The sequence below is a fragment of the Colletotrichum acutatum genome (assembly GCF_030867785.1).
Source record: "Colletotrichum acutatum strain CBS 112980 chromosome Unknown BDZ83scaffold_322, whole genome shotgun sequence".
In the NCBI taxonomy this organism is placed as follows: domain Eukaryota; kingdom Fungi; phylum Ascomycota; class Sordariomycetes; order Glomerellales; family Glomerellaceae; genus Colletotrichum; species Colletotrichum acutatum.
The window spans coordinates 1,034-12,720 of NW_026849316.1; the positions used below are offsets into that span (position 1 = coordinate 1,034).

An 11,687-nucleotide genomic window follows, 5' to 3' on the forward strand; every position below is an offset into this window, starting at 1 on the left:
TTAATATATATAGTGGTTTTTTTCCGGCTTTATAAATATAAAAGATCGATTTTAACGGGATTAGGCTTTTAAAAGAAATTATATAATATAATATACTTTTTAACTATATAATATATGTAATATACCCTAAGTACGTACTTAACTTAATATAGTAATTTTAATACAAAAACTATTATATAATTCGGGATAGGTAAACTACTCTTTACGTAGCGGCGGTAGCTAAAAAAGTTAATTATAGAGGTTAGTTATAAAGGTCGGAGGTAGCCCTTAACCACAAAGGTTTTAAACTTTAATAGTAATATAGAGGTTTTTAGAGAAAGGGTTAAAAGGGCTAATATTTAGTATATTAAAGCTCGTAAAGATTCTTTTTATCTTTATTACTTCCTATATTACCTATAAGCTTAATTTAAACTAAATAAACTACTAAATAAACCTATTAATATATAAACCACTAGCTAAATAGACAAACTATTTAATATATATAATACACTCTAAATATATATTTAATTTAATATAGTAATTTTAATACGAAAACCGCTATATAATTCGGGATAAATAAACTACCCTTTTTATTATATAATAATAATAATTAAAAACTTTAATTATAAAAGTTAGTTATAAAAGTTAGAAGCGGCCTTCTTTAACTATAGAGGTTTTAAATTTTAATAGCGACGTAGAGGTTTTTTAAAAAAAGGCTAAAAGGGCTAATATTTAATTACTTTACTATATTAAAGCTTATAAAAATTATTTTTATTTTTATTACTTTTTATATTATTTATAAGCTCTATTCGAACTAAATAAATTATTAAATAAACCTATTAAATTAACTTATTAATATATAAACTATTAACTAAATAATTAATTAAATAACTAGTCGGAACTAGTTAAGAGTCTAGCTAGTTAAATTATATTAACGAGAACCTATTTTAATAATACTTTTTAATAAATCTACTTCCTTTAGACTAAACTTCTTTTTTAATTAGCTTGACGCTATAGCTATTATAATTAATATAAATATATTTAAAAAATAACAAAATACTTTTTAATAATATAGAATTTAATTAAATAATAATATAAACGTTATAAATAGCCGGGCTAATATTAATATTAAAATCTAATATATCGATACCGGCTTAATTATAATAATAAAATAAACGGGCTAGAAATATATAAAGTTAAAATAATAAATTAATATTTAAAACGGCTTTTATAAACCCCCCTAGGTAATAATATTATTTATATAAAAAAAGAGATTATATTAAACCTAGCCGCTTATATAGGTTAGTATTAAAAGGTTTTATATATATTAAAATAAATAAAGCTTACCTTTTAAATAGGTAATAAAAAGTTAAGAGTTTTGATTAATAACTAAGTTTAGAGCGTAATATACCTAGTTTTTTTTAATACGTAATATATAGTATAGCCCCGGCGGATTGCTCTATTGGGGGGAGATAAGATTTTATATATTATAAGTTTTTATATTTATTTACGTACTATCTATTTTATCTATTTAATTATATATACGCTTATATAATACTAGTAAATTTCTAAATAAATAAGTTTTAGGTTAACTCTTTATATATTATTTTATATATATTATATAATTATTTTATATTTATATCTAAGTAATAGCGCTTTTAAACTAAATTAGTTTAGCCCTATTTAGTAAACTAACTACGATAATTAATTATATTATTAATTTAGTTATATAAGCGTTAATTATATAATTATATATATTATATAGGTCCGGTATATAATATAGATTTATAATACATATATATATAATAAATTAATATTATTATTAACTATATAAAGCTACCCCTACCGAGGGGCCATAAAGTATATATTTTAAATATGTAGTTATTAATCAAATAAACCGAAAAACGTAAACTATAAATAAATTTAAACTACCTTTTTTAAAATTCTATTAAAAATAAAATAAGACGCTTAGAATCCCTAGACCTAAATTACTAAGCTACGTAGTTATGATTATATTTTATATAAGAATAAACTAAGTTTAAATAATTATAAAATTCTTGATTAACACTTTTTAATAATTAATTCTATATTAAAAACGCGTTTTTAGTTATAGTTAGTGTTCTATAAACCTCTCTATTTATTATAATAGGATATATATCATATTACTTCTATTAAAAAAGTAATAAACTATATTTTATATATTAATAGATGATTATAAGAATCCTTAATTCATCAACTTAATAATTTGTTTAAAAATTATAGTTTTTTTCTTTTAAAAAAAGTTAATTTTATTAACTTCATATATGTTTTATATTAAAATATTTATTTAATATATTAATATTAAAATATTAATCTTAAAATATTATAAATAAAGGCTATTTCTATATAAAGGGTATTTTTATATAAAGATTTTTAGGTCTTTTTTTAATTTTTCTAAATATTAGAATAATACGGCTTTTATATTAAAATGAACTTATAGTTATATATAAAGGAAAGTTAATATAAAAAAAAAGAGAAGAGAGAAGAAAATATAGCCCGCTCGTTATAATAGCCCGCTCGCTATGTATATATGTATTAATAGTTTTTATATTAAAATTACTATATTAAGCTAAGTACGTACTTTAAGAATATTGTATGTATTATATAATTCAAAATATACTATTCTTTATAATTCTTTTTAAAAACTTAATTTTATTAGAGTTAATTATTTATATTAGTAAAATTAGAAAAAAAACTATTATATAAATTAGAGAGAAGTATAAAAATAAGGAAACGATTTTGTTTTAAATTAATAGGATTAGGAACTAGCTGGAAAATTACAAATGATACGAGTTTTCGTAATAATCCTCTAAGACCGTACCGGCGCAGATTCCAACTCAACGAGGCATTGTGTTCTATAGAATCTGCACAGAAATATGTTAATCAATTAGACAACTCCTTCATCCAGCAAGGGTCAGTTGAATGTGAAAATTGGCCAATGTAGATCTGTTCGTGTCAGCTCCACTTGGTGAAATTGAGATTCGGGCTTCCCGAAACTTAAGCTTCTGCCACCTTGATTATCATACGTTTCCCTTTGCTCTTTAGAGAGTTATAAGTATCAAGCTGGTGATCGATCGATTGCTGAGGATGAAATCTTTCGTACCATCACGACATCCTTCATTGTGCTGCCTTAGGTTTCACGGCTTTTCTGACTGCATCGCAACGATGGTTTACATACCTACCATCCTAGTTTCGTTCCTTGCCGGTGCTGCTGTTGCCAGTCCGCCACGCAACATCCTAGGACGTCAGATTTCTGGAGATAATGCTACTCTTGCCGTCACTAGTATTAGATACACTGGAGAGGGCTGTCCTGTTGGGTCTCTGAGTGGGAATCTCGACCCCAGTGGCAGCTTTGATGTGCTGTATGAAGCCTTGAACACCACGATCAGTACGTTTTTCGAGAAGAAACGTCCGCGCCATATACTAATCACTGCTTATCTCTCGCAGAGGCTGGAGACCACAAAGTAAAGGTCAAGTGTCAGATCGAAGTCGACATCCAGACAGCTGCTGATAGACAGCTGGTTATTTTGAGGTATGCATCAAGATCTACACAGGCCGCGACGTTTATGTAGGCAAACCTTTTAGAAATGTTTCACAGACTGATAATTCGCAGCGGAACATATAAGGGACACGTGAGATTGACGGAAGGGGCCTGGGCCAAGAACCAGAACCAATACAAGTTCAAAGGAAGCCGAGGAACTATCAACCTGGAATGGCCCTTTAAAGCACCGATTGACGCTGCAACCGAGTTTACCAACAATCTTTCCACTGAATTCCAGTCTGGTTGCAACTCTAACGGAGGCAAGTTCACTATGATCATCAACAACTACTTGAGCATGAGCAGTGATGGCCCGGGCGAGGGTGAGATCTCTATTACAGAGCTTGATGGTGTCGTCAAACAGTCAACCAAGCTGGCTACTGCGAAGTGTCCGTAGAGGGCAATATACTTGCCTTCAATCATAGATAAAGGAAGACTCATCCATGATGAGCGTGACAGTTCTCAATACCAGTAGTACGGATGTTTTTCTCAATTAATATGGTCAAGGTAGATTCTGCATTGAAGCAACTACTGGGGGAATATTAGCAAAGAGATTCTTCCAATATGACCCCTTACTTGTTCCTTGTTTTGCAAAGCAGTCTGAGTGCTGTCCAAAATCATGCTTTAACTATGTGAAATCTCTTTGGTCTACCTAAGTTATCTTAATTCCAACTAAGGACATATCTTTATTATTCCTACTCATGATCATATATCTAGAGAAGGTTAGTAAGGGAAAGGATCTCAACTTTGCGACTTCAAGCGTGGGCATAATGTTGCATCAGAACACTAGACTTTCAAATGGATCGACCAGTCAGTGGGTATTTTACCTCTATGCTCCAGATCGCGTGAAATAAATAGTACGGCTGTTATTGATATCACATGGAAGCCTTTTGATGCTAATAGTCCAAGCAGATACTCCGTGGACTACATAATGAACTTTTGAAGTCAATCTATACTTTCTTCGATAAATAAGCGCCGTAACAAACATTACTGACATGCATAGACCATGAGAATCGTTGAAGAAAGGTGTAAGCGCTGCAAAAGCTACGGATCAAATAGCGGAAACATCAGTGGAAGATTTGACGTGGCTGACTACTAGTACTTATAGGAAGTGAAGATTAAGTATTTTTCATCTATCCTTCCTACTCTTTGAATTTACGATTCTTAGCCTTAAGCCTGTAATATTATTAGATCTGCATCTTGTTCTTCGTGTTTTCTACTAAAATACGTTTCCGATCTGACAGGCCTTTTAACGGCCACGAATCTACATGTTCTTCACAGGATGAAACCCACTCTTCATCACATACGGCAGTAGGGACTTTTTTCATGACTGAGTTCTATCCATGATTAAACTCTATCACACTATGATTCCTCTCGTTGGAGGCTATTAGCCGTAGAAAAGCTCAAATTTAGTCGCAAATCCCGGGCTGGTTGGATTGACATCCTTGATGGGATGCAAAATCATGGGCGGCAAGCAAGGTCTGCCGTTCGTTATCTCCCAGTCTCGACCCCCAACATCGGTATCTATATACCCCATCCAATTGTTGTACAACCTAGAAGGAGGCTCAGCACGATAGTACCAAGTAATCCCTTGGTATCTGCGTTCTCTTCCGTAGCCCATTGCACTCCCTCGGCCACCACTTTCACCTTTTGGCCCAGGGTTGAACCAATGATCGAGAAATTTTCCGCTCCAAGGACGATCAAACCAAGTGGGATGGGGAGCAAAAACTGCTTTCAGCCCATGGAGAAGTGCGACCGTTTGAGGCGTCATTTCCGAGGCGATGTGGTTACCGCGAAGATTTTCAACGTGCATGATATCCAGAAGGCGCTTAGATATGCGCGATTGTGTGACAATAGTACACCGCCGAGGTAGTGACGTTGCTGGATGTTGTTGATCTTTGTAACCCCAAATATGGTCTGCGAAAATCCAGCTACTATTGACCGGGTTGAAAATAGGACCGAGAGTGATAAGATCTGCCTCCTCATTAACTCCCCAGTCATATTGGTCATCTCGGGGATCTCCAGTAGGCGGCTTTGGTCCGACCGGATTGATGAAGGGTACGCTCGGTGGACCCCAAACTTGGGTACCAGCGGTTTGCTTCTCGACATAGTCGCGGAACTCAGTCCACGTTCCGTGATGATCAGGAATGTAGTAACGCTCATTGCGCTCCCAAAGACCCCTCCGTGGCTGCTTTTTCGCGAATCCCCTCAGACTCTCCAAGAAATCATAGTTATGCCCGACGACCCTTACATCCATCTCCCAATTCCATATATAATCGAATTCGGGATGATCCATGCTGAACTTCTGAACTGATAGCCATTGTGCATGGTGAACACTTTTCTCGTCGTCTTCGGTGAGAGCTGTATAGATGTCCCATACGACTTGATCGTTCCATAGTTTAGTGATTCCGTGAAACTCTCGAGGTACATGTTCATCCAGAACATGTTGATACGCCGTCTTGTCGCCCTTCAGGTTGACTGAACGGTCGTGAACGTGTAATAGAAGAAAAACTTGGTACTCGCCGCCCGAACGGAGGGAAAGCTCGGAAATCAACGATCTGATAGCTTGTTTATCGTTTTCCGTATATCGTTTGCCAGTGAAAGTGCGAAGCAGAACAGCAGTTCGGGACTCAGTCCCTATTGATATTGTTGACAGTTTGTTCGAAACCTCCTCTCCATCTGCTCTTGCCTCTCGTCTCTGAGCGGTCCCTGAATTTCCGTAAACGGTGTCAACATATGCGTTGAGCTTTCCAGTGCCAAAACGAGCGGCGTTCCGTTTGGCGCAGTTATCTTGAAGGCTACCCCAATCGACGCTGTCCCAATCTACTGGTAGACTGTTCGCTTTGATCTGCAATGTGTGACCGTAAGGTCCCAGTCTACTTTCGCGTTCATAGCAGAGATTGCCGTCCATGTTAAAAATATCGAAGCTGCCAAAGGACGGCTTCGGAAACTTGGCAGGCCTGCCCTTGAACACAAGTAAGTCCTCCACAAGCTCCCCAGTAGCACCGACACATGGGACATATGGGCGATGTTCCTCTTTTTTCCAATTCTCTCCGTTATAATGGGGATACGGGTTGAAATGGACAGGTCGATGATTTGAATATGGCTTTTCTTCCTCGCTGGATTCTCGTAATCGCGCCGCATGAATATCTGTTCTGTTGTCTGTGTCGATCAGGGAGTTCAAGGTGTTGCCATAGATCGCGCCACTACCGGGAAGCCTAATATCAAAGTCAAGTCAGCTCTGTGTGCGTATACAATGACGGCAGGCCATTTGTACAATACTCACTTCTTAGCCGCCTCGTATTCCCTAGCAAATTGGTCCCGTAGCTTCTGTTCGTGTTCTTCTTCCTGATGTTTCCTTACTTCTTCTTCCTGTTTCTGCTTCTTTTCGGTCTGCTTTACAGCCTCTGCTTCATGTTTGAGAGCCTCTTCTTCCTTTTTCAATGCTTCCTCCTCCTTCTTCAATGCCTCCGCCTCTTGTTGCAATGCTTCAGCCTCTTGTTTCAAGCTCTCAGCCTCTTGTTTCGATGCTTCTGCCTTTTCTTGTTGCAATTCTTCGTCTTTGTTCTTGGATAGATCGATAGGTGGCATGGGCTGCTCGATAGAGGAGACGGGCGGTTGGTCGACAAGGCCCTCGGGAGAAGGTTCGTGTGTAACATCGTGCCAGGAGACAAGCTGCACACTCGATTCGTTTCTTAGTTTGAAGCAAAAATGAATGACAATGCCAGCAAAAGCCAGGAAAAGCAAAGTTCTGGGACGAACTCTTGGGGCGACAAAACCTCTGGGAAAGGTCTGTTTGGCCATTTTCGATTTTGCTGACAACCAAGACTGAGACAAAAGCCTAATCACAATCGGATGGAGTTGCAGGAACTATGCGACCAAAAGCTGATTTGATGGTGGTTGAACTTTCCCGCCTTCAACATTGGAGTGACATGAGACGACAGGCTTACAAATGCCCAAAATGGCTATGTTAGACTTTCATTGGAGACGCCGAAATTCGCTCGTTTTTCATTTCAGTCAACCGAGCTGATCCGGAAAAGGCATGATTAGAGTTTGAACACAAGTCTGAGCAGAAACTCAGTTTAATGAAGTAAAGCACTTGGCGCATAGACAAACCTTACTGAGATTGACAGCGACACCATGAAACTCAATTTGCTTCAGACCGCCAAGAAACATGACCGCCAGGAGGTCCAGTAATATCTACTGACTCGGTTCGCCCTGAAAAAAAGAGTTCCTGACTACGATAATGCCGGCTTCCGTCTCATCGCGATGCCACTCCAAAAATACCACTCCTAGAGGTAGAAGCCGCCATTTCTCAGAGACGAGTAATATTCCGCCACGGAAAATCAGAAATCACCGACGTTAAGGTACAATGACGATTTAGGAGAAACTCTATGAGTGAACCTCCGATTAGAGTAAGTTTACAGATGTGAGCTTTGACAATAGCTCTTGCAGCTAGGTGTCATTTGGAGTGTCAGGGACTTAGAGCACATCGGTATATGAATGCCCACTTGAGCAATAAGGTTTCTTTCATCTTAATGAAGAGACCAATCCATCATTCCCTGCTTTTCGACCTAAGGAAGCTTGATAAGAGGCCGAAAAGCGAGGAAACCACTGCAGATCAGTCATGGCTCTGGGCGTTTGCAGCACCGCCAAAACCACGTCCTGTAATCTCTTCTCACAGCAGTGTTTGATAGCCTGACTTCTCATCACTTCATCAAGATGATCTGATTGATTGGCTCCATCTCCTCCTTCATTTTTCGTCTGTGAGGAGGGTTGCTGTAGACTATCGCTCTGCCACTTGTTGTGCCCAGGCTCGGCCCCATGAGAAGTCTTGGGCGCGAAAGACTATATATAGTGTTTGCTACTTTCTAGATCAAAGTCCACCATGATCTCTATGGCCTACGTTCATAATTATGAGTAAGGCTTCTACCAGATATGACAATCAGGATAGCTAGAGTGACCCTAGATTACTTACATAAAGTCAGTATACTAACAGTGAAGTGTGTGCATGTCTCTGCAGGCCACGCTGCCTTCACTGCTCTTCGGCGCTTTGCTGCCTCGGTATTGGAAAGATATTTAGAGAAATCAAGGCGGAATAGGAGATGATTCAACCTGTAACAGAACTCTCCTCTGCCGTACCACCCAAACTGCTTAGCCAATTGTCCTGCCGAAATGTCTGAGCGTACTAGGTATTTGAGGAGAAAGTACTCGCGTATTTTTTGAGAAAGGAAAGGGGAAAGGTTAAACAGTTCTGTCCATATCTATCTATCTTATGCGTGTATTCTAATGTCTCGACTAATCGTCGACTTGAAACTTCATATTTAAGACTTCGCGTCCTATATGTAATCTTCTCTTCTCTCTCTTTCTCGCACTCGCTCACTTACTGACACATATCATAACCTAAATACTTTTGCCACGGTGAACGAAGCAGCTATTTAACTAATTCAAGTAGTACCTTATCATCTTGTCCCTCGCATTGCACTATTGGTCGTGCCCTTGTAGCAGCTATCCTTAAACTGTTTAGGTCAATCTATGTACTTATGTAGTGATGCAGAATGTTTTTCCTATCGATTGGCAAGACTCATGAGAATAAGATAATTAGGGAAAAGTCAATGGAGAGAGAAAGAGTTTACCAGGTTGAGCTATTCAATCGGAAGAGAAACCGGTGAATTGTCTGCCTCAGCTGATCTACAGAGATCTGGGACTAGTCCTGTTCCTTTTCAACCATCTTGGACGATTATGTGCTACCACCTGTCGAAATTTCCTTCTTTCGGAGTTCATTCTAAAGCGATCACCGAGAAATGAGGTGGTCTGACTGACGAGGGGGCTTTCATAAGCTTTACCACTACGCAGGTCCGTTTTTCAGTCCACCCACGAGACAAACGAATGTATGAAGCTGTAATGTAACTTTGGCAGCTTTTCTGAGCCCTTGTTCGAGCCTATTAAGAAGTCCTCGGACTACCGTCATTTCAGATAATTGGCATCGGAAGATGGCATAAATAAGACCTGGTTTGATTGTATACTTTGAAGAGTTATGGATATGCAAGGTGGTCAGGCCATACAAACGGCCCTTCTACTTGTATAACACGTCTAGGGCGGTCGTAGGCAAGTGTAAAACTGCGTTCACTGTCTTCTACTACATTCTCGGCCGCGTTGACGCTTCATATGATATACCTACCTTAATCATAACAGAAGCTAGTTGACTGGAGGTTTCAAATTATGGAAGGTAGTTAGTCGTATTTTGTAGGAAAACAGGAAAAGAAAGTTCTGTGTTATCACTGAGTAGTGTTATAGACGGATGTGGTTGCCTTGAAAACTAGTCTTCTTTTATCAACATCTGAATGTCGGTTTAAGAACTGTTGATGCTAGCGCCTTAGCCATTGTTTATTTAATGTTGACTAAAAACCTCAAAGTCTAGAATAACTAAGCGCGTCTAGTGAAAGAAAAGGTCTGGGAACACCCGGCAGCCGGCGAGTCTCACGCGAGATCCCAGGTGATATCGTCCCATCCAGCCGTGTGCTCAACTGAAATAGACTCCGGTGTATGCCCAGAAGCCTGACATAATCTGGCGACGACCTTACCAAACACACAGTTTCGGAAGTTAGACAAGAGATCCTCATCGGCGTCTTCCACGTCCAACTCGAAGTCATCAACATCCTCTAGCTCCAATTCTTGTCGGGCTGCTTGTATGGCAGACTTGACGCTGTCGTTTGCCACCTCAAGAAACTTGACGCGTTTTAAAGATGAAGCTCGTAGGCCTCCCTTTTCCATCCACAGCGCCATCAGAATTTGATTAAGGTGTAGTTTCGAGTCGGTCTTATCCTGGCCGTTATATGCCGTCTTGATCTCGAGTGTCTTTGGTTTTTTGATGATGACCCTAGTCACAGCGATTCGACCCCTCTCGTAACCATTGGTAAAGACGGAATATTCATTGCCATCTTCCGTGACATCGTACGCACTATGGCCCTAAGTAGAGAGTGAGTCTTATAATAACCTCGAAGCTTCTACATTATTGTAGTTGCATACCGCAAGCTACAATAACTTCCCTCTCGCCTAATTTTTCTTAATATCTACTATTAATAAATAAGTAAGCTTATTATTAAAGTATTAATAGCCGAAAACTCTTTACCTCTTTTTTTAGAGCCCGTATCCGTAATAGCTTTATAGCCGCTACTAAGTACTAGATTAATATTAGTTAATTAAGCCGACCCTAAACTAGGCTCTAGGATACCTCTAGAGCCGAACTTTATTTTAAAAGTTAAATAACGCTACGATACTAAGGTATAGCTAACCCGGCTTAGTTTAATAAAAAGCTAGTTTAATATTATTATTAACGCCCCTATTTTAATTAAGGGGCCCGTAGCCTTTATTATATCTATTCTAAGTAGATCTATTATAAAATCTATTTTAATAGCCTTTATAAAAGAAGTTAAATAATACGAGGTACAGAAAAATATCTTTTTAATTATTATATAGTTTATTAATAGTATTATCGTTAACTTTAACGGTTTTAAAAAATAGATTATAAAAGAAGTTATTACTTATATTATCTAAACTTTTAAAAGATTAATTAATTATAAAATAAGCTTAATAGCGGCCCGGAGTTAAGTAATTATTATTATATTAATAGCGAGTAATATTATTATAACGATTTAGAGTGGCTAGAGTTACTATAACTTTACTTACTTAAAGGCTATACTCCCCGCTTAGGATTAGCTATTAATATAGTTAAAAGAGGACTTTTATATTTTTATTTACGTTTTAAAAAAAAGCTTAGTAACTGCTTAGAAAATTATATTATTTGCTATATAATAAATTATTTATAAAGCCGTTAGCCTAGGGCTAGCGGACCTTTTTTATGTTTATTATATTAATATAGGTTACTTTTTAAAGCTACGAAATAAATAAATATAAAAAAGACTATTTATAAATAAAGTAAAGCTAGCGGAATGCCTCGTATTACGACTTAACGTATATAACTAAAACTAGGGCCCGCCCCGCAGGCCCGTAGCGGCTATAGCGCACTATATATACGTTAAATAGAATAAATATATTATTTAAAAGAATAAAAGAACTATAAAATAAGTTATATATAGATAAAAAGGTAATTAAATAATAAAGTAATTAT

At 37.3% G+C, this 11,687-nt stretch overlaps 3 protein-coding genes across 3 annotated transcripts; 1 reads left to right on the forward strand and 2 right to left on the reverse strand.

The window, feature by feature from the left end:
• The first annotated feature begins 3,124 nt into the window (after window positions 1–3,124).
• On the forward strand, window positions 3,125–4,058 carry BDZ83DRAFT_714586 (uncharacterized protein). Its single transcript, XM_060511659.1, has 3 exons — window positions 3,125–3,406; window positions 3,466–3,550; window positions 3,632–4,058. The coding sequence occupies exons 1-3, from the start codon at window positions 3,184–3,186 to the stop codon at window positions 3,951–3,953; spliced, it is 630 nt and encodes a 209-aa protein (XP_060357090.1). The 5' UTR covers window positions 3,125–3,183; the 3' UTR covers window positions 3,954–4,058.
• Window positions 4,059–4,943: 885 nt separating this feature from the next.
• BDZ83DRAFT_595798 (uncharacterized protein) lies at window positions 4,944–7,360 on the reverse strand (the record flags this gene model as incomplete). Its single annotated transcript, XM_060506823.1, has 2 exons — window positions 4,944–6,774; window positions 6,843–7,360. The coding sequence occupies 2 exons, from the start codon at window positions 7,358–7,360 to the stop codon at window positions 4,944–4,946; spliced, it is 2,349 nt and encodes a 782-aa protein (XP_060357091.1).
• Window positions 7,361–10,036: 2,676 nt separating this feature from the next.
• On the reverse strand, window positions 10,037–10,525 carry BDZ83DRAFT_595800 (uncharacterized protein; the record flags this gene model as incomplete). Its single annotated transcript, XM_060506824.1, has 1 exon — window positions 10,037–10,525. A coding segment is annotated over one exon (489 nt), but the record flags the coding sequence as incomplete, so codon positions are not given.
• Window positions 10,526–11,687: the final 1,162 nt, after the last annotated feature.